The sequence below is a fragment of the Vigna unguiculata genome, chromosome 6 (genome assembly GCF_004118075.2).
Source record: "Vigna unguiculata cultivar IT97K-499-35 chromosome 6, ASM411807v1, whole genome shotgun sequence".
NCBI classification, from domain to species: domain Eukaryota; kingdom Viridiplantae; phylum Streptophyta; class Magnoliopsida; order Fabales; family Fabaceae; genus Vigna; species Vigna unguiculata.
The window spans coordinates 34,104,691-34,126,806 of record NC_040284.1 but is presented as its reverse complement, the minus strand read 5'-3'; the positions used below and the strand labels follow the sequence as shown (position 1 = coordinate 34,126,806).

General features: G+C 30.1%; 3 protein-coding genes across 5 annotated transcripts; 1 reads left to right on the top strand and 2 right to left on the bottom strand.

Annotated features, from left to right (window-relative positions):
* The first annotated feature begins 1,351 nt into the window (after positions 1 to 1,351).
* On the top strand, positions 1,352 to 8,040 carry LOC114188645 (ribosome biogenesis protein BOP1 homolog). Of its 2 annotated transcripts, none has more exons than XM_028077213.1 (18): positions 1,352 to 1,584; positions 1,674 to 1,811; positions 1,901 to 1,996; positions 2,097 to 2,251; positions 3,017 to 3,134; positions 3,250 to 3,351; positions 3,450 to 3,606; positions 3,714 to 3,822; positions 3,895 to 3,997; positions 4,112 to 4,262; positions 4,343 to 4,475; positions 4,589 to 4,695; positions 4,937 to 5,007; positions 5,103 to 5,163; positions 5,693 to 5,920; positions 6,030 to 6,114; positions 6,612 to 6,790; positions 7,456 to 8,040. In XM_028077213.1, exons 1-18 carry the CDS (start codon positions 1,465 to 1,467, stop codon positions 7,539 to 7,541), a joined length of 2,199 nt encoding a protein of 732 aa, XP_027933014.1. In that variant the 5' UTR covers positions 1,352 to 1,464; the 3' UTR covers positions 7,542 to 8,040. The 2 variants fall into 2 exon arrangements, with proteins under 2 accessions (XP_027933014.1, XP_027933015.1); XM_028077214.1 differs by having other exon boundaries at positions 1,913 to 1,996; positions 7,456 to 7,887.
* A 1,105-nt stretch (positions 8,041 to 9,145) lies between these two features.
* Positions 9,146 to 11,650, bottom strand: LOC114188918 (nifU-like protein 2, chloroplastic). 2 transcript variants are annotated; one of them, XM_028077589.1, is made up of 4 exons: positions 11,403 to 11,650; positions 11,216 to 11,317; positions 10,581 to 10,888; positions 9,146 to 9,545 (listed from the first exon to the last, which is right to left on the bottom strand). In XM_028077589.1, exons 1-4 carry the CDS (start codon positions 11,482 to 11,484, stop codon positions 9,357 to 9,359), a joined length of 681 nt encoding a protein of 226 aa, XP_027933390.1. In that variant the 5' UTR covers positions 11,485 to 11,650; the 3' UTR covers positions 9,146 to 9,356. The 2 variants fall into 2 exon arrangements, with proteins under 2 accessions (XP_027933390.1, XP_027933389.1); XM_028077588.1 differs by having other exon boundaries at positions 10,581 to 10,891; positions 11,403 to 11,649.
* Positions 11,651 to 11,902: 252 nt separating this feature from the next.
* LOC114188919 (WEB family protein At3g51220) lies at positions 11,903 to 12,865 on the bottom strand. Its single transcript, XM_028077590.1, has one exon. The coding sequence runs from the start codon at positions 12,684 to 12,686 to the stop codon at positions 12,045 to 12,047; it is 642 nt and encodes a 213-aa protein (XP_027933391.1). The 5' UTR covers positions 12,687 to 12,865; the 3' UTR covers positions 11,903 to 12,044.
* Between the last annotated feature and the right edge of the window lie 9,251 nt (positions 12,866 to 22,116).

Sequence of the window (22,116 nt, the reverse complement as noted above, 5' to 3'; positions counted from 1 at the left end):
ATTCTTTTTTAGATTTTTTTTTTCTTTTCAAAAAGGAATTTAGACCGAATGCAAATTTAAACTATTGTAAACTTAAACAAATATTTAATGTATATGAAGCTATTTTTTGGGATTGGCTTTGGACTTTTGTTACACATTTTATAGGGAGGGCAAAGAAAACCTTATTCTGAATCATAGTCATCAGTGAGATATTACTATGAAAAGACTATAGTTATAACCTTGTGCTAGGATATAAGGACTGGGGGACATTCTCCATTTTTTATTGAGTAAATAATTCTTATATCATAGTTATATAAATTTAAGAAACAATTACTCCAAAAATAAATCAGTAAAACAAAGTGTAAAAGAAAAGTAAGAAAAAAACACCCTTTATTAATTGTTAATAAATTATTTATTGTTTTATTTTAAAATATAATTAAAGATAAAATAAAAGTATAAGATAAACTCTTTATTTATATAAGCGCACGTGTGTGTAAATTTTTTAAATGTGAATAATATTATGTTAATAGGTGATGATAATGTAATGTTTTTAAGTTAGTATAAAATAAAATTATATTTATTAAAAATAAAGTGAAATATCTATAACAATATAAAAAGAGGATTTTTTTTGTCCATATTTCAAAATACCAAATTTATCTTCTAAAATATAATTATATATTAAATTTTTGAAAATTAACCTTATTTTTACAAATTTTTTGTTTCTATTTATCAACAATTATTCTCTCATTTTTTTTGTATATATTTCACTTTATTTTTAATAAATATAATTTTATTTTATTTATTATCTTAATAACATTATATTATCATCACCTATTAATAGAATAACACACATTTAAAAAATGTGTATACAGAGGCAGGACAATGCCTATATGTACACTAGTATCATTAAAGATGATAAAATATCTGTTGATAAATACACAAAAAAGAAGAAGTAAATATAGACATTTAAAAAAAAAAACTTATAAAAGTAATAGTCAATTTTCAAAAATTTAATAAATGATTATATTTTAAAGGATACTATTCATATTTTGAAATATAAACACAAAAGACGAAATCTCTTTATATATTATTATAAATTATTATAATTTTAAAATATAATTAAAAATAATAATAAGAATATAAAATATATACATTACAAATGTAAAAAAGGGAGAATTATGTAATTTCGTAAAACTTAGCATCATCAAGGTGTTAACATTAAACCTTATGATAAATAATTAAAATTAAATCGACAAAAATTGTGTAATTTAAAATTTATATAACATTTTTTTTTACATTTTAAAGTGCAAATATATAATATATAATTTGATTTGCTTTAAAAAAAATTATAATTTGATTCCTTACTGTCTAGGGTGTTTTCTTTTTTGAAGTGCAGAGTTTTATGAAGATTGCGGCTGGTTGAGTAACCACTCTTAAAACCCTTTCCCTCCTCCAAACAAAACCCTAACTCCCCTAACTTTGAAAATGAAGGGGAAGAAGAAGACCATGCCGAAAAACGACGTCCATGAGGAAGAAGCTCCACTTCCTTCTGAGAAGGTTCCTTCGCCACCAGTGTCCGATTCTGACTCTGACTCCGACTACGAGGTACTATTCTCGAGGAATTCTGACTTCATATAACGTTGTGTAACTGTGGCTGTATACTGATGCTAGAAGTGCACGTGTTCTGTTTCTAGGACTCTTCTGCAGACGATGGCGAATCTTCTGCCTCCCTGGATTCTCTATCTGAATCAGAATTAGAAGATGATTCCTCTGAGAATGGCGGTAGCTCCGGCAATGTAGAAGCCGAAGGAACTGAATCTTCTCTGGACGAGGTAAACTATATTCTGTTCTCAATAACATATAATGTTTAACTAGAAGGCTTTGTTGTTGCTTTTGTTACCATAAGTAATATGAGTTGAAGAGATCGTTGCAGGACATTGTCAATGGTGAAGGCAGTGGAAGTGAGAACTCTGACCTCGATCAGCAAGTAGTTGAGAGTGACTCCTCCGAGGATGAGGTGATCACTGCCATTGTCTTCTGAAACAGGCTAACATATTGGATTTTGGCTCGTTCTAAGAAGCCGAATTATGCTAACATCATTTGTGTCTCTTTTATAGGTGGCTCCTCGAAACACCATCGGAGATGTACCTTTGAAGTGGTATGAGGACGAACCTCATATTGGATACGACATAAAGGGCAAGAAGATCAAGAAAAAGGAAAAACAAGACAAGTTAGATTCATTTCTTGCAAATGTTGATGATTCTAAGAGTTGGTTAGTTTCATACACCTGTGCTACTTATTTCCTTCATTTCAATTTCCATTATTGTATTCTTTTCTCCTCATAATGCTTATAAACACCGACACTCAACCTTACATCCATCTATTCAGTACCCAGAGAGTATGTTCCTTGATCTATATGATATTTTCTTTGAGATTTTACATTTGGTATCCTTTCTATTATGTTGAGGCCTAAAATTTGAATAAGCATTGTTATTTTTTAAACCCTATGCCCCTAAGCAGAACAGATTACAATACATTAAAGAAGGTAAATTGGATAATTTTAAATAAATAAATGGTGGTGAAGAACTATTATAGGAAGCTGGGGAAAATAGTCAATCATTTCTTCAAAATGGGTTCAACCAAATGCACACTAAATATGTCAACCAAAGTCTAATAGTGGAAAAATTGGTAGAATCCTACATGTTCTGATGGAAATATCAGGACATATAGTTTAAAAACCAGAAATGTTTGGGTTTAAGTTTTTCATCTTTTCTATATTAGCCACTTGGTTTTGAACTTTTCCATCAGCCGTGGATTACAAGATAAGTATGAGCATGGTATTTTGTGGTTGGGTTACAAGGGCAAAGTAGCTTGTATTTGCACGATTCCTATTGTGAAATTATTTCTCATTGGTTTCTTTTTCTTCTTGTTATAAGTATAACACGTACATCTTGGGGGGAAATATTTTTTCTAGTTTGTTAATGTTATTGTCCTTCTGGAAACATATTTGATCTGTCTACATTCTTAAACATTGAAGGCGGAAAATCTATGATGAGTACAATGATGAGGTAGTTGAGCTGACAAAAGATGAAATCAAACTTGTCCGTAGACTGCTCAAAAATCAGGCACCACATTCTGACTTTGATCCATATCCGGTATGTGTTAATTTCCATCTTATTTTAATCTTTTAGGGATCTTGAGTACAATTTTAAATATAATTAGTGTGGACATTTTTCTTCCTAAATTTCATCTCTCCTATGTAATATCCAGGATTATGTTGACTGGTATAAATGGGAAGATGCCAAACATCCATTGTCTAATGCTCCTGAACCAAAAAGAAGGTTTATTCCTTCAAAGTGGGAAGCTAAAAAGGTAATCATTCCTTTGTTTACTAGTGTGGAGATGTTCAGACTAGACATTGGAAACAACTTGATTTTTCTTATCACTCTTAAACCTCCGTATGTCTACAGGTTGTACAGTATGTTAGAGCAATTCGCAAGGGAACAATTACTTTTGACAAACCAAAAGAGGAAGATGGCCCATATCTCTTGTGGGGAGATGATTCTGGTTCAACAGAAAAATCAAATCATTTGGCTTACATTCCTGCCCCAAAGCAGAAATTACCTGGTATTAACTGTGACATACATTTTGGAGAACCAAAATCTACTAATAGATAGTATTTGTTTTGCTCCTGATTTTGGTGTATCGATTGGTAATATAATTTCACTTTGTAGGCCATGATGAGTCTTATAATCCTCCTTTAGAGTACATTCCAACCCAAGAGGAGATAAATTCTTATCAATTGATGTTTGAGGAAGACCGTCCTAAGTTTATTCCAAAAAGGTACTTTGTTTCAGGGCAAACGTTTTTACTCCCTTCTTTCTGTAGTGTTGGGCTAAATGTTACTTTGGTCAGGTTTACGTCTATGAGGAGCATCCCTGCATATGAGAATGCTATGAAGGAATCCTTTGAACGTTGTTTGGATCTGTACTTATGTCCTCGAGTTCGGAAAAAGCGCGTGAGTGACATATCTGTCAAATGAACTAGTTTACTGATTTGATTTTTGGTGCGAGTGTGTGTATATTATAATTGGTATAATTTGTTCACTTTTTCTTTTCTTTCTGTGTTCTAGCTTAATATTGATCCTGAATCTTTAAAGCCAAAGCTTCCGAGTCGAAAGGAGCTTAAGCCTTATCCCATATCATGCTATATTGAGTATAAAGGCCATGAAGATGCTGTTACATCAATTTCCGTTGAAGCTTCAGGGCAATGGATGGCTTCAGGTATGAATATTGATGACATATATTGCTGTTTCATGTTAGGAGGGATGGAGATGGGTCTCATTTTTCTGCTATCTGCGCAGGTTCAAGTGATGGAACTGTCCGTGTCTGGGAGGTCGAAACTGGCAGATGTCTTAGGCGGTGGGAGGTTGGTGAAGCTGTTAGTTGTGTTTCCTGGAATCCTCTGCCTGATATGCATATCCTAGCTGTTTCTGCGTAAGTCTGATTTTATTGGCTATTAAGTGTCATATACCTTTTGTCCTATAAAATTCTTAATGTTTATATATGTTTTGATTGTGAAAATAAATCAATGGTAAATCTTTGTTTAGGGGGCAAGATGTACTTCTACTGAACACCGGTTTGGGGGATGAAGAATTGCAGAACCAGATTAAGGAGCTTCTCTGGATTGACTCTTCAACAGCATCAGATGACTCTGGTCAGTGCTGTTGTCACTTTGGTTTTAAACATTCAATAGAAAGCTCCAAGAGATCCAAACTCTCGAGTTGGTCTATGAACCCCGACTGAACTTTTTATTGGAAGGGGGAATTGACTTAAAATTTAAACCTAACTGGTCACTTGGGTGTATGTTGATTTGTTATTTATATCAATGCTTATGAGGTTTTATGTCCCATAATTGTAGTTTTTTTTTTTTTTTCTAATCATGCTCGAGTTTGCAGGTGATAAAGCACCTAGTGTAAGCTGGCTTAAAGATGACAAACATATGGGCTTAAGGTTAAGGCACTTCAAGGTATTTTCACATTTGTTTCCATTTCCATTTTGGTTCGCTTGTTTATTAAATTTGTGTAGTTGTTCAATTAAACATTTGTATATTTGTTTTTGCAGACAGTTACTGCTGTAGAATGGCACCGGAAAGGTGACTACTTTTCAACAGTAATGCCAACAGATATCCTTTTTAAGGGTTTCCTATCAATTTATGCATACCTCATTATTCATTCATTGGTTTATTGCTTTACAACACTACATGTCTCTGGTGATGATTGTTTATGATTTTTTTCCTTTATATTTTTTGGTATACTATTGACTTCTGTTATTGTTGGGTGTATGCAAATAAATGTCCACGTGCTTGCATATTAGTGTAATATATCTTGATGGCAAGGCAATCTTATTTTGTTCAACACAGCACAAGGCATGGCTGGCTTTTAACTTCAATTAGAATAAATATAACCTTTTAGACTTGAGGTGCTATTTGTCATGTCATTCCTCCTGTTGCATGCCATGCTTCATTAATGGCTGTGTTTAGTATGTGGCTTCTTTATCTGTGAAATTTACCTGAAATAAACTGTATTGAACTAGTTCTTGATTACCAACATTTTAGCTGATTTGTTTTCTTACGTGAATTATATGAAATTTAGAGGGACATAAATATATTAAACTAAGGGGTTGGTTGGTTTTTTCCTTGACAATTTCTTTACGTGAGTCCAGAGCAGTTTTGATACACCAGTTATCCAAGAAGCTTACACAAAAGCTTCCTTTCAAATTACGTGGACTTGCTGTTCGGTCAACCTTCCATCCATCCCGTTCCATCTTCTTTGTTTGTACGAAAAAGAGCGTTCGAGTGTATGATTTATTAAAGACCAAGCTCATAAAAAAGCTTGATACTGGACTTCGTGAAGCCTCATCTATTGCAGTTCATCCTGGAGGTGTGATTATTGTTTTTATAGAATTATATTGTAGTCACTTTCCCTCTTTTACTCAAAAAATGTGGAAAATTACTCATCATAATTGTTTGTCTGTATGCATTCCATGCAGGTGATAATTTAATTGTGGGTAGCAAAGAGGGCAAGATGTGTTGGTTTGACATGGACCTTTCATCTAAACCATATAAAATTCTTAAGTAAGTATATTTTTATCTGCTATTTGAAGGAATGCAAACTCGGTATTTTTTTTTGTGCCACAGTTTCTCTGCTTGTGAACGCACAACTTATTATATAGTATTGGGCTCTAAAGCCTTCCATGTCCTTTACCAATTTGTGTGGTAGCTGATTAGAAAATTAGCATCAGTGAATATGTCAACTTATGTTGATGTTATATTATAATAACAGTCTCCCCCATCCATTAAGTTTAAAATACAATTTCCTGTTAAATTAAGATATTGTTTGAAATTTTAAATTTATTACATGATGAGTTCCCTTTGTGTTAGCAAGGCCACTTCATAAAATTTCATTATTCGAAAAAACTAAACTAACAGGGTGTAGAGAAACATAAAAAAGCTATGGTTTATTTTTGTATTGGTCAATGAGCTATTAGTTATTTGAAACAATTTGTTAAGAAACCTCATTTTCTGTTTTAATGTCTATATACAGATCAATTTTAATAATTTTATTGTTGCAGGTGTCACCCAAAAGATATCAACAATGTCATCTTTCATCGCTCGTATCCCTTATTTGCTTCATGTTCAGATGACTGCACTGCATATGTTTTTCATGGAATGGTTTATTCTGATCTTAATCAAAATCCCCTTATTGTTCCTTTGGAAATTCTTCGTGGTCATACCAGTTCAAATGGCAGAGGTGAGTCTTTGGCTGTTTAAACCTTATGTTAATAAATTTGGGATCCATTTTTTTTTTGAAAGTTCAGACGAACTTAAAAAATAAATGAGTCCAGTGTTTTAACTATCAAATAAGTTTAGGGTAGTAGGATGAGAGGAGTGTCTTTGTCTGTTTAAACCTTTTATGTTAATAAATTTGGGATATATAAATGAGTCCAGTGTTTTAACTATCAAATCAGTTTAGGATAGTAGGATGAGAGGAGCCTAGATGTTATAGCCTTGTCTAGAAAGGGAAAAAAACAAGTCAAGCATTTGAAAACTATAAAATCAGTTAGGATAGTACATGGTGGTAGGAGGATAAAAATATCGAAACTATATATATATATATATATATATATATATATATATATTTTATGTAATCAGAGTAGGCGGTGAAAAGGAAAAATAAACAGTCTCTGAATGATCAGTACAATCTTCCAAGTAATTTATTGGCCTTTAGTTTTCATCTTTATGCAATATGGTCTTTTTGTAGATGTAATTTGTTGACACGATTGCCGTTAATTGATGAACCAACCGAGTATGAGGTTGATGATTGCCCATTATATTCTTATCTGACAATGCATTCGAGAATAATTACTTATATGCTAAATACTTCTTGATCTTAATTGGAAGTTGTCTGCATTGCAGGGATACTAGACTGTAAATTTCACCCCAGACAGCCATGGTTATTTACAGCTGGTGCTGATAAACTGATCAAACTTTATTGTCATTAGTATAAATACGGATATACAGGCGTGTGATTGGCGGACAAAATCTAGGATGATAGCCTGCAACTTTTCAACAATTTTGTTCCTCATTTCTTAAATAGAAAGCACTGCAAGGCAAAATGATGGGCACCCGAGTAGTGAGGTTCTTGCTCTGGTTTTTTGGATTGTTTTTGTTTTTCACAGATATTTGTCGTTCTAAAATCTTTAGCCGATTCCTGGAATTCATATCCACAAAACCTCGCTTGCGGTTAGAATAGAACTGCAATTTTGATGTAACATGTTAGGTTTGAGAAACCAATTATTCGAGGACACCCAGCGGATGCTATTTTAGGGAGATTGAATGTATTATAGTAAAAAACATCGAGTAAACGCTGTTTACAGTTTGTGTACTTTTTTAAAAGATGTCCATTACTGAGTTTGCAGTTTCGACGCTGTAGTGAGAGGCTTCCATCAGAAAGAAATGAGCGCAATTATTCCTTGTTATGAAACATAGGATTTATTTAGAGAGATCACTGGTAAATTTTTCTTATTGCTTAAGCTATGATCAACTGTGTTTGAAATTGCGTTGCAGTAATTTGTTATCTCGAGTAATAATGCTTATATTTTTGTTTTTAATATTCACGTTTCCATATTCTTACCGTTCTTTGCGGAAATTTTTCGCGTTAACCAATTATCAAGATACCGTAGCCAAATGATTGTTCTTAATGAAGAAAATCCACAATTGTGCTTATAAAATAGGCCTATAGCCTAGTGTACGTATTAAATTTAATTTTGGAATCGAGTAATAGGAAGGAATAAGGTGTAACTTATTAGCGATCCCATGTGCAATATAACATTTTTCTGAAGTTCATACCATTCATAATTTCTCAGTAGTAGCCTGATCAACAACGCGATTATAGTAGAAGAAATGTGTTAGGATATAAGGAGTTCATTAACATAATCAATGGGTTAGTTAGTTGCTTAGAGAGGTTGATTAAATACTTATAGGGGAGATTAAAAAAAATTGTTAGTATAAATTGTGCATTGGCTTCTTTTAGAGGGGAAACCCTTTTTCCTTTTATTCAATACAAAACTTCTTTTTGTTTTCTTTTCAACTTTTAGTTTCTCTAAAAGTTGGTCAGACCTGCGAAATTCCCAATAATCAAGAGAATTAGGTTGGAGCATTGGAAAAAGATGTCATTGAACATGATCTGTAACTGACAATTAAAAACTGAAACGGATTACAAAGATTAGCTATTATACACCATGATCTGTTGAAAGGGCAATTCGTTAAACAATAGCTTTCATTTCTAACAAAATAGGATAAATCACCATGATGCGTTAATGACGACACTATATTCGGGATGAATAATGATATTTTAACTCACTTTTTTTGACCCACTTTTAATCTATCAATCTCATCACCTTTAAATCATCACATCACTAAAAAAAATTAGAAATAAATAATCTAAAAGTGATGAAAGTGATGGATTAAAAGTGGATAAAAAAAAATAGGTTAAAATATCATTTTTCTATTCGGAATTTCGTGCATGATTAATAGTTTGATTGAAAACCTAGTTAATGGAAAACAGGAGTGCAGACAAAAATATAACGATTTAAAACATTACGGATAAACAAAACAAATAAATTAACTATAGTTTGATTACAGTAATTGAACCCTCTACTGTAAAAGCGTGTGAATATCGATTTTCATAAAAAATAAAAAGAATCATTTGACAGCATATACTATACATAACATGTAACACTTTATTTCTATTAGCGTTGTACATGAAAAATTACAAGAATGCCATGATAGTTCTATTCTTCTTTGGAAATAAACTATCATAAAAGCTGAACAGCTGCTATGACTGGTATTTTCTCTCGCAACTTCTGTGTAACAGCTACACGCACAGTCATGACACTAGCAGCAGGGCCTGTGATTCGGATCTTTACTATTGGCTCATCAATAGCTACCAATTCAAGAGTTCCATCGGCAGCCCCGACCAAGTAGGGCCTTATTTCCTCAAGAACCTGAACCAGTTAATAAAACATTAAATTCTTCAAACATTTCACTTTATGCTTAATGTTACACAAACTATATTATTCATTTATACAATAGCTGAACAGGTCTTGCTTGATATAGAGACATTATTCTTGATACAATGACTTAAAAAGATAGAATAAAGTCCAGTGTTTGTCCCATTTCTTACCATCAGTAAATAAGAATGTGACGTATTGACAAATCTACCACACTTTCAATAACACCAGCGAAAAGAAACATAAGCTTACTATGATAGTCTCAATAAACACAATCCTATACATAGAACATATGAAAAACAACATGTACAGTTTAACAACCTAGCGGGATAAAGCATCTTTCTTATACTGAAATGCAGAGTTCGATATTGAGGCCTAAACCTCATTTTAACAGCTAGTAGTTAACAGAAATCTTTCCATCACATAAACAGTGTACAGAATTGAGCAACATCTAAGGTAAAGACTTCCTTGTGCAATTGATTTTGTATCATACTAATGGGAATCACGGGAGGGGATTACTTTCTTCTAAACCACTTTTGCTTTGAGGGTCTTAATGTGTGTAAACTATTACTAAACTTACCCACAAATAACTAAAGCATTCTTCACGAAAAATGTGTAACTTTTTCTTTTCCCAAATGGTCTGAATTTCACAGATGACTTCCATCAACTAACGTGATTACAATGTAATTTATAAAAGTTACCAATATTTTATTATTCGTTTATTTTTTCTTAGAAATAATCGTATATCCGCTGGATTGTTTCAAAGAAATCCCAAGAAACATAAAAAAAAAAACTATACATTCAAGTCCCACTCAATCACTATTTGCATATTCATATCCTCTATGAAATATTGTTTCCCTATCAAGTCCCTTGCTGTATGTGAACGACTGTACTCGTGTGTTACAATTTGAGAGAAAAAAACATTCTACAAGTTTTCTCAACAAAACAACAGTAAGTTTATTTCAAATATGAATAATCCAGAAGAATCAGTGAAGTATATAGATCATCTTGATAGAACACAGAACTAACCTTCTCTATGTTTTCTTCATTTAGTTCAAGACCAGTTTCTTCATCAGCTATTGGTTCAACCGCCACTATTTCAGGGATCTTCTCCATTAATCGACGTTCAATGCCCATTTTCATTGTTGTAACAGAACTTGGACACGAACCGCATGCTCCCTGAAGCTTCAACCGCACAACATTGCCATCAATTTCATGTAAAGCCACATTTCCACCATCTGCAATTAGATACGGTCGAATTTCATCCAATACACTTTCTACATTCTCAGCAGTTAATGGCAGCTCCACTGCTGGATTCGGAGTAGCAACACACTTTACTGCTGCACAAGCATAAAATTATCATGAGATTCGGTTCCCCAATCGTCATATAAACAAAGAATCTGAAACTGAATTTGAAATTAAGGGAAGCAATACTGACAAACTAAGATGGCAAGAAAATAGTTTGTATTTTCATTTCCTCAAAATAGATTACATTTTCAACTTACTAAGATTAAAAAATACGTTTGCATAGAGCAGCGTTTGCGTATTACGTTGAATTTTAAATAGTCAGCAATTGTAATCCATCTAGGTATAGAGCTTTGAATCTGACAAATTCAATTGAAAGAAGGATCCAGAAAAAAGTGCAGATTTTCAAAGAGACTAACCAAGGCTACGTGTAGAGCGCGATAAATGAATCCGAACAGAAGAACGCATAACGTTGCCCTTCCTCCTGAAAGAAGCATGGCCACCGAAAAACCTGGTTCCCTGCGAAGCAAAAATTACAACATAAGATTAGAAAATAAGAGGGTTATTCCAAAATAATAATCCCTAAAAACAGGAGAAAAAAGAACCTTTTTGATAGGAAGGAACGAGAAGACGAAGGATGTTGTGGGGCTCTGCAGCAGGATTGAGTATTCAGCACCACAACTTGCATCCTCGTGGTGTCTCTTCCTCTTCTTCACAATTTTTTCGACCTTTATTTTATTCTCCTGCACAAAACAATCTTTTCTTTCTTCTTCCACCTTTGATTTCTCGTCTTTCTTCCACAAATCTTTCTCTCTGTTATCGAATAAATAACTTTACACCATTCTTTAAATAAATTACAATTAAAATACCTTACGGCTCTTCTTCATCCTGCTTCCTTCACTTTGGGCCTTTTTATCTAAGCCCAACTCTTTACAGGCCTCAAAAACTTAACAAAGTTTTCTTCTTTTCCTTTTAAGGCCCGTTTTTAAATATTAAATAGTAAAGAAATATCATAAGATCTTTTTTAAATTTATTAATCAATATCAATCAAATTAACCAAACTCTTTATAATCAGTGTATCATATCACATTTGGTGTGAGAAAGTATTAATTTTACGTGGATACATATTACCAAGTTCAATTTTTACAAGCACAAAAGACAAGAACAATCGACGAAGGAAAAAAAAGAAGAAAAAGACAAAGCCATAGGTAGAAACTAAGAATGATGAAGAAATAAAACATAGATAGATTAAAAAGGAGAAGCATAGAGAGGATTGTGATGATGAGTAGTGGAAGATGATTTTCTCCTGAAAAAGAAATCCCCGACAAGAGGGATAATAGGTTTGTGTTTCCTCGTTTTTCTGGTTCCAAAAACATGATCGTTTTCTCCAAGACTCAGAATGTGACCCAAGCTTTGCGACTCCTCTTTCTTCCTCACCACCTCCCTTTTCTTCTTCTCATCTTCGCTGATCTCAAACCGCACCGTCTTGGTCGGCGTCGCCGCCGCCGCCGCGGCCTTTCCGGCGGCGGCGGCCTCAGCCTGAGCCAGCTTCGACATATTTTTGTGAAGCTGCGCGTTGAGCGTTGCCAGCGCCACCTCCGTTTCGCTGCCTCTTTCTTTGAGCAGCTTCAGCTCCACCTTCGTTTTCTCGAGCTCTGCCTCCAGCTTCTTTATCACATCAACGAGGTCGCCGCTGTCTTGGGGGGTTTTCGTCGGCGGTGGTGATGGCGACGGTGATGGAGACGGTCCTTTCACCGGAGTGCCCGATGAGAAGGGCTTTGGAGAGTGGAATTCTCCGAGGAGAAGGCGTTCGCCGAATATGGCGACGGCTTCTTTGACGGAGGTGAAGGGACGAGAGGTGTCGACGGTGGAACTGAAATCGGAATCCATTGTTGAATGATGATGGATTTGGAGGAGAGGGTGTAAGTAATATTTGAGGATGATTGGTTGGGTCCATTTTCTTGTTTCTTTGCTTCCACTTCAGTGTTTATGGATATTGGAATTAGCTGAGAAGAGAGACACGGTACATAAGAAGAAAGACATGGATCATCTTATGTCGTTTTTTCAAGCCTAAGACAAATATACAATGTAATGTGTCGTTGTTCTTGAACATGACTGCCAAACTAACAACCAACAAACTAACTTTGATGTCAGAAAAATCATATTTTTCTTCTCCTCGATCTTCTCATTAAAATTAAAGTTTTGGTTTTTAATTCTTGGAACACATTTTATGCTTTCGTAGGGTTGGTGAATGGATGGTTTTGAATGATTAATCCGATCTTCCAAGTAACCGAATCAGCTTTAAGCTTTATATGGTCAAGTAATTGATGAACAAATGCTGCATTCAAAGATTTTATTTTCTTTTCAGTTATACCATATGTTCTTCTTTGATTCACAACACATTCTTTTTAGCAATTTTTTAAATTAGAATAATTATATTAAATGAAAGAGTTTTTGATCAAATATTTAAAAAAAAATTAAGAAAAGGATTTTTATAACTTTTTGAATTTCTGCATATCTTCCTGTCAATCTTCTTGACGTTTATTTCTGAATTTAGTTTTAATACATAAAAATGTGAAATTGCTGTCAATCATCACTTTAATGCTAAACTAATATTTCTTCAAATTATGAATTTCAATCATCTTTTCTTTTTCAACTTATTTTCGACAGTATTTTTTTCCTAAATTGCTTTAAATTGAGCTGGCTGGAATTAGTATCTTATTTTGTGGATAAATATTATTTTTCATTATGCATTCGTAAAGTATTCAATTTGTTGTCCATGGATTTCACTTAAATCATACTATAAAACACGATTAAGGGATTAGATTTGGGCTTTCGTAAATGTTGTGGGTGTATAAAAGTTCTGATTATTAAATATAAGATTTTCAAGTGAAAAAGATTGAACAAAATCTTTTAGAAAAAAGTATAAAAAAGTTTATGACTATTATTTTTTATTTTATATAAATTTAATCTCTCTGTAAATATAAATCATATATATTTACAAATAAATAATATTGTTGAAGAAGTGAGAATGGATATTATATTCAATCATTCATATATATATATATATATATATATATATATATATATATATATATATATATATATATATATAATTTGATTTGAATAAGTAATCAATTGCAGTTTAGATACTCTTTTTAATTTTTTAGCGTTGTTTTGTATTGAGTATTGAAAATATATTGAGTATATATTTTTTTAATATTTTTAAAACATTAAAATCAATATCTACATGTGTATTTTAGAGGCACAAAGAAGAAAAAAATACATAAAATTCATGAAAAAATTCAAATTTTTTTGTCTATAATAAATCTTATATTTTTTCTTCTTGAGATTTGGAAGAGTTATGAAATCTAATTTAAGAAAGATGTTGGTTTGCAAGGTTAAATCTTTTAAAATTTCACTAGTTTAGTGTCAATATTTGTAGTATTCTAAATTTCATTAATTTTAATTTTTATTAAAAAATAAAGAATAAAAACATCCTTTTATAAAATAACGATACAATAAATTATGTCGATGAGTGGGACTGTCAAAATGGGTTGGAATCCGTAGTCAACCCGGCTCATCATGGGTTTGGACTGAGCTGGGTTGAAATTTTTTTACAAATTTCAATACGGTTTGATTTTTGACCCGACTCATCTAGAACCCGGTTCATCCGAGTTGAACTCATGGTGAACCGAGTTGGTGAGCCAACCCGTAGATAAAAGGGTCACACAAGTGTTTTTTATTAAGTTGAACTTTACATTTTGATCATGTTAGGTTTTTTTAGCCAACACATAAATAATTTGTATTTTTTTTTATCTTTTGTATTTGGATTGTATTAAAGTTTATTTAGATTTTAATTAGAATTAGAATTTAGTTTTAACTAAAAATAAAAAAAATTGTATTTCTTTTTAATTAAGTTAATCCGTGAGCCAACCTGTTTAACCCGCCAACCCGTGGTGGACCAGGTCGGATTCAAATTTTTTTAACTTGTTAAAAATAAGTCGGGTTGGATTAACTTACTAAATCATCAACCCATAATAAATTGAACCGAATTATCCATATTTACAACTCTATCAATAATTCATCCAAGGACTCAATTCTTAAGCAAGAAAGTTTATACATATTTAATTTAAGGGTTAAATATGTTTTTGGTCCCTCAAGTTTCAGTGAATTTTGGAATTAGTTCCTCATCAAAACTTTATACCAATTTAGTTCTTCGTCTTTCAAAATGCGTGAATTTAATCCTTTTAACTAAATTTTGTTAAGTTTATCTGACGTTTCAAGCACATTTCATGATAATATTTAAGTTAATATTGAAGTAAAAATGTGTAATTTAAATATTATCATAAAATGCGCTTAAAACGTCATATAAACTTAACAAAATTTGGTTATAAGGACTAAATTCATGCATTTTGAAAGATGAAGGACTAAATTGGTCAAAAATTTTGATAAGGAACTAATTCCAAATTTTACTAAAACTTGAAGGACAAAAACATATTTAACCCTTAATTTAATTAATATAATAATGAATTTAGTTGCTAAAACTGTCGCTTAAATTCGTACCTTTATAAAAATAAATAAAATCCACTAAAAAATTATGTCCACCATTTAATATACTCTCCACTTGTTATAAATATCACATGACACATCACATCACACGTGGATCATACCACTGTCATATCATTTGAGTGTTAAAATTATAATTCAAGGTAACTTAGTATTGGATTTTGCCTTAAAAAAACTAATTATTGTAATTTTAAACTGTAACACCCAAAATAAAAAAAAATTACATCAATTTCTTTAATATAATATATGAAAATATAAACAAATTGTTTTCAAATTTTTTTATAATGATATTTTAATCTACTTTTTTTTACCCACTTTTAATCTACCATTTTTATCATTCTTAAATTATCACATCACATCACTATAAAAAATTAAAATAAATAATTTAAAGGTGATGAAAGTGATGGGTTAAAAGTGAATAAAAAAAGTTGATTAAAATATCATTTTCCAATTTTTTTATACAATGTCTATATGAGGTTCTGTGTATACTATAATACGATATTTTCCCTTTCCGTATCAAAATACAATTAGAGAGACAACACATTAAAATTCATACCAGAAAATAATATTTTAATTATTAAAATATGTTGATAAAATTTTAAATAATATGCAGAAAATTCGTATAATATTTTTATTATTGTAATATATTGAAATAAAATTTGTGTATTAATGATACCACATTATGTAATATATATATATATATATATATATATATATATATATATATATTCAAACATATCAAATCAGTACTTAATATGTTTCTATTGTTTAGTAAGCATCCAAATCGTTATATTGGAAATCACATTTTGGTTGGCATGGAAAATATGTAATGGAAATATAACTTATAAGATATAAATATCATCAAACTATGAGAGAATATTTAAAGATCTTATATTAATTAAAAAATATGACCGAATAAAATATATCGATTTTTTTCACATGATACTTTATGTATGCGATTCAAATTATAGTTAGAAATTTAGATATCCCATAACGCACATTCCATAATTAAATATTTACATTATTTAACATAATTATTAAAAATATAACGGTCAATTAAAAATTACATAATGTAAAAATAAATAAAATAAACAAAATACAAGAAAAAAATCATAGTACTAAATCTTTGCGGTATTATCATTGAATAACCTATAAAATAAATTTCATATTTTCTTCAATCATAAATATTATCGCTGTATGTATAGTGTTATCCACATTACATTAACATGTACAAAATATTTTCTCTTATAAAATTAATAATAAACTATGTACAACACGATTATTCGAATTATAGGAATAATAAATAAAATTTAAGCTTTTAGTTTTTTTTTTTGTGAAATAACTTAACAAAGTAATGATTTGATGAGAAAAAGTGGCACAAAAACTCTCCATTTAAAAATAGTTAGCAAAATTTGGCTAGAAACTCTTTTATCAACATTGCCTCTTGATCGCTTTCAGGGTTTAATTCCATTAAAGTTTAACTCTCACAATTACCAATTTATTTCTAAAGTATATAAATGAAATTAGCGTATGTTATATTAATCATTGTTTTTCTTAAGAAATTATAATTATTTTGTTGACGCTGAATATTTGTATTTTAGAATTGCAGATCACGTGTAAAGTTATTGGTCATTAGAGATGGCAAATAAACCCGTGCCCGTGGGTATCACCCGTCCCCGTTTTGACGGGAATCCCCGCTTTGACTGGGTATGGGTATGGGTATGGGTAATACCCGAAATTTTCAACTGGGGATGGGGATGGGGATATATATATACCCGCCCAAATACCCGTCCCCGCTTAAATTACAAAACTATTTATAATTTATTAAATAATCTAAAAAATATATATAAATAAATAATATATTTACACATAAAATATAATATAATATAATATAATATAATATAATATAGTATATATACATATAAATAAAATATACTTTTATATATATATATATATATATATATATATTTACACATATACATGTAATATAATATAATATAATATAATATACATATAATATATTTACATAATAATATAATATAATATATATAATATATACGTATAAAACAAATTAATCATTTAACTAGTGAGATCTTTTATAAACAAATTTATAACATTACAAATTTATAAAAATTTAAAAGAAATATATATATATATATATATATATATATATATATATATATATAAAAGCATAAAATATCTACGCATATACATATAATATATATACATAATAATATAATATATATTATTATATTTATATTATTATATAATATAATATAATATATACTTAAAATAAATATATATCTAAATATATATATATATATATATATATATATATATATATATATATAAATAAGATATCCACACATATAATATATATACATAGTAATAATAATATAATATATAATATAATATAATATATATAAATAATTATATATATATATAAACATAAGATATCCACACATATAATATATATATATATACATAATAATATAATATATAATATAATATAATATAATATAATATATATATATATATATATATATATATATATATATATATATATATATAACATATTTCTCATTCTCTTTGTTTTTTGTTATACACTTTGTTTACTCTCTCAATTGTCTGGTTTGTTTTTCAAGATTTAATTTTGAAGGTAATTTTTCTTCTTCTTATTACATAATTTTTACTCTCTGTACATGGTTATGTTCAAATAGGTGTTCCTCAATTTCATTCTATGAAATAATTTTTAGGTTACACATTTGATTATCTTTATTTATTTATTTATTTTCATGAAAATGTTTGACTCTTATTTTGTAGCTCTTCTTTTTATTACTTTGGTTATACACTTTTTTACTCTCTTTTAATTGTTTGGCTTGTTCTTTAAGGTTTAAGCAGATCTTCAAGGTACTTTTCCTTTTATCATAATCTTAATTATACATTTTTTTTTCCGTTATGTTATGTTCAAATGGATATTCTCAAATTTGGGTCACACATTTAATTATCTTTACTCCTTTATGATAATTTTATTTATTTTTTATTTTTTGTTTCATGATAATGTTTAATTCTCAATTTTAAGTGCTCAATTGCATAAATCCTTAATTTAATTCAAGATCAAAAGATGAAGAATCTATGTTTAAATTTGAATTATTATTAATTTAATTTTGTTATTTGTGCTATTTCGTTTAAGTGGTATAATATAAATTTTTAATAGTATAAAAAATATTTGAAATATTTTTAAACTTGATTATTGGTTTTCCTTTTATATTTTGTTAAAAAAGAAATTAACCTTTTTACTTTGTTTGATTTTTTTTTGTTACGTATGTTAGTTTCTAGAGAAAATGAGCACAGGAGATCAAGATTTGCAGGTACCAAGTCCACCACAGTGTTCACAACAACCAACTCCCTTTCAAAGTTCCAATAATGACAGTCAATCTTCATTGAATCCATCTACGCAAACACCTTCAGAAGTTCATGATGAAATACATTCAACAACACAAGTAGAGCCTGAGAAAGGGAAATTGAAAAGTGTTGTGTGGGAACACTTTGAAAAGATAAAAGTTGAAGGAAAAGGGGGACAAAAAACACTTTTTTCTAAGATTTCAAGTGGCAAAAAGGAATTGGCTTGTGGAGCTTATAATGAAGAAAATGCCAAGAGGGAACTTGCAACAATGATTATATTGCATGAATATCCATTGTCAATAGTGGACCATATTGATTTTATTAGATTCGTGACAACAATTCAACCATTATTTCAACTTCCTTCACGAAATACGATAAAGAAAGAGATACTCGGCATCTATGAACATGAAAAACAAGTTGTTATGAAGTTGATAGATACAAATAAAGGAAGAATAGCAATTACATCGGATATGTGGACTGCAAGCAATCAAAAGAAAGGGTATATGTCTATCATAGCTCACTATATTGATGACAATTGGACATTGCAAAATATAATTTTGAGGTACACCTTTTTTAATTTATAAATTTTCCAGTAATTTTTTTATGCACCTCTAGAAAGATTATATGTCTTACAAAATATTGCTTAATTTATAGGTTCATTTATGTTCCCGCACCTCACACAGCTGATCGACTTTGCAATGTATTAGTTGATTGTTTGTTCGATTGGAATATTGATACAAAATTGTCTACTATCACTTTAGACAACTGCAGCACAAATGATAACATGATTGAAAAAATTAAGGATAAGTTGAAGTTGGACACACTCATTAAGAAAGGGTCTTTGCTTCATATGCGTTGTTCAGCACATATCCTTAATTTGATTGTGAAAGAAGGGTTAGCCGTCCTAAAAGAAGGGGTGGAAAAAATTCGAGAAAGTGTAGCATATTGGACAACAACTCCTAAAAGAATGGAAAAATTTGAGGAAACAGCTAGACAATTGCGAATTTCTTTCACTAAAAAGTTAAGTTTGAATTGCCCAACTAGATGGAATTCTACTTACAAGATGCTTGATATTGCCATATGTTATAAGGATGTGTTTTTTAGGTTAAAGCAACGTGAAGCTCAATACACTTCTTTGCCAACTGATATGCAGTAGGAATTTGCAAAGGATGTTTGTCGAAGGCTAAAATTATTTAATGACATCACAAAAATCATTTCTGGCTCCAAATACCCAACTGCCAACATCTTTTTCCCAAAGATTTGTGAGATCAAGATTGCAATAAATGATTGGGTTAAATCTCCTGAGATAACCATTCAAAATATGGCAATACAAATGTTAAAGAAATTTGAAAGTTACTGGAGTGTTATTCATGATATATTGGCAATTGCTTCAGTTTTAGATCCAAGGTACAAGATGAACATGTTAGAATATTATTTTTATAAATTGTATGGTAATGATTTTGATCTGAAACTTAGTAGGATTCGTCAAATGTGCTATGATTTGGTTTTGGAATATCAATCAAAAAAGAATGAAACTTCTTCTTATAGAGCTACATCATTGGAGTTGGGAAAGGATGTTGATAATGATGCGAATGAATTTTTAGAGTTTATGGCAAAAAAGAAAAAATCTAGAACTACAGTTATGAAAACAGAGTTGGATTATTACTTGGAAGAAGATAATTTGCCGGTTACACAAGAATTTGATATCCTATCATGGTGGAAAACAAATGGGTTAAAGTTTCCAACCCTTCAAGCAATTGCAAGGGATGTTTTAGCTATTCCAATAACAACTGTAGCTTCTGAATCTGCTTTTAGTACTGGTGGTCAGATATTAACTTCTCACCGTAGTCGACTTCATCATATTACTATAGAGGCTTTGATGTGTACAAGAAGTTGGATATGGAACTCAAACCATCTAGGTAAGTTACTCAAATTTATTAATATTTTTTGTTAGTATTTTTTGTGAATTCTCATCTAATATTCTACATTTGGTGTTTGTAGGTGTTAAAAAATTAAAAGGAAAAGATGTTCTCATGAGTGAAAATGAATCTGATGAAGAAGGTATATTATATTCTAGTAATTAAAATTTTCAATTTCAATTATTATATCATATCTAATTTTTCATTTTTTTTTCTATGTGTAGGTGGATCGAATGCAAATGAAACCACTGATCATTTGTAAAATTAATAAATATTTTGGTTATTATAAAATTTTAGTAATGTGTAATTTTTTAGCTTTTATATAATTATTTGAATTTTATTTAGTTGTTATTTGATACTTTAATTTGAGATTTATACTATTATAATATTTTTCTTAATATTTGACATCATGAAAATCAAAAAGAGTATGTTATTTTAATATTGAATATTTTGATAGTATCATGATTCCGTTGGTGTGATTTTTAAATTTTTTTTATAAAAAATATTTAATTGATATATGGAACAATAAAAAAATGGGTATGGGTATGGGTATAAGAAAATACCCGTTACCCGGTGGGGATGGGGATGAGTCAAAAGTTGTATACCCGTTGGGTTTGGGGATGGGGATAAATTTTTATTATGGAGATGGGGATGAGATCATGATACCCGTACCCGCCCCGCCCCGTTGCCATCCCTATTGGTCATGCCTAGAACTTAAAGAGTAAAAGAAGAGAATTTTGTCGATAAGATAAAATATTATATGCTAAATAAAATATACTAGAATAAATGATTCAGTAATTTAAAATTTTTGCATCTTTTTCTTTACTGTAGCTTCCTATATACATTTGTTATAATTGGTGTAGAATTATAACTTATTCATTGATTTTATTTACAAAATCTATCTTTTTATTACAATTTTATATATTATTTTTATCTCGAGGATATTTATAGTTTACTCATATCAAAATTTTAAGAAATCCAATCGTAATACTTTAAACCACTCTACGACTCAATTTTTTTTGTTGTTGAAAAAAATAACGAAATAACCAAAGATTTTTTTAATTAACTAATATCTATAAATTTAAAATAAAGTGATATGGTGTTGGAATTTGAAGAATTAGAATAACATCAGATTATGATTTAGATGGAGTAACAAATATCAATTTTTTTTAACAAATTTTAAAACTAGAATAGAAATAAATGATATTTTGTAATATATGTTTTGACTGAAAGTTGAGGTATTTGCATGTATAAGAAAGTTTATGAAATAATTGTGGTAAGGAGATTACAGTAAATAATCTATTTGAATTTAATTAGCCCTTAACACGGAATTAGGAGTGTAAAATGAATGAAATTGGGTTTTAGGCAATCTTAACAAACCTAAACACGAGTTATGAAATATGATATATGAAATAAGAGATATGAGA

Coding starts and splice junctions, on each gene's coding strand:
- LOC114188645 (XM_028077213.1), top strand. CDS start 1,465: ATGAAGGGGAAGAAGAAGACCATGCCGAAAAACGACGTCCATGAGGAA. Junction 3,823..3,894: donor CCTAAGTTTATTCCAAAAAG/GTACTTTGTTTC, acceptor TACTTTGGTCAG/GTTTACGTCTATGAGGAGCA. Junction 4,696..4,936: donor AACAGCATCAGATGACTCTG/GTCAGTGCTGTT, acceptor TCGAGTTTGCAG/GTGATAAAGCACCTAGTGTA.
- LOC114188918 (XM_028077588.1), bottom strand. CDS start 11,484: ATGCAAGTTGTGGTGCTGAATACTCAATCCTGCTGCAGAGCCCCACAA. Junction 11,318..11,402: donor TCGTTCCTTCCTATCAAAAA/GGTTCTTTTTTC, acceptor TTTTTGCTTCGC/AGGGAACCAGGTTTTTCGGT. Junction 9,546..10,580: donor ATGAAGAAAACATAGAGAAG/GTTAGTTCTGTG, acceptor TAACTGGTTCAG/GTTCTTGAGGAAATAAGGCC.
- LOC114188919 (XM_028077590.1), bottom strand. CDS start 12,686: ATGGATTCCGATTTCAGTTCCACCGTCGACACCTCTCGTCCCTTCACC.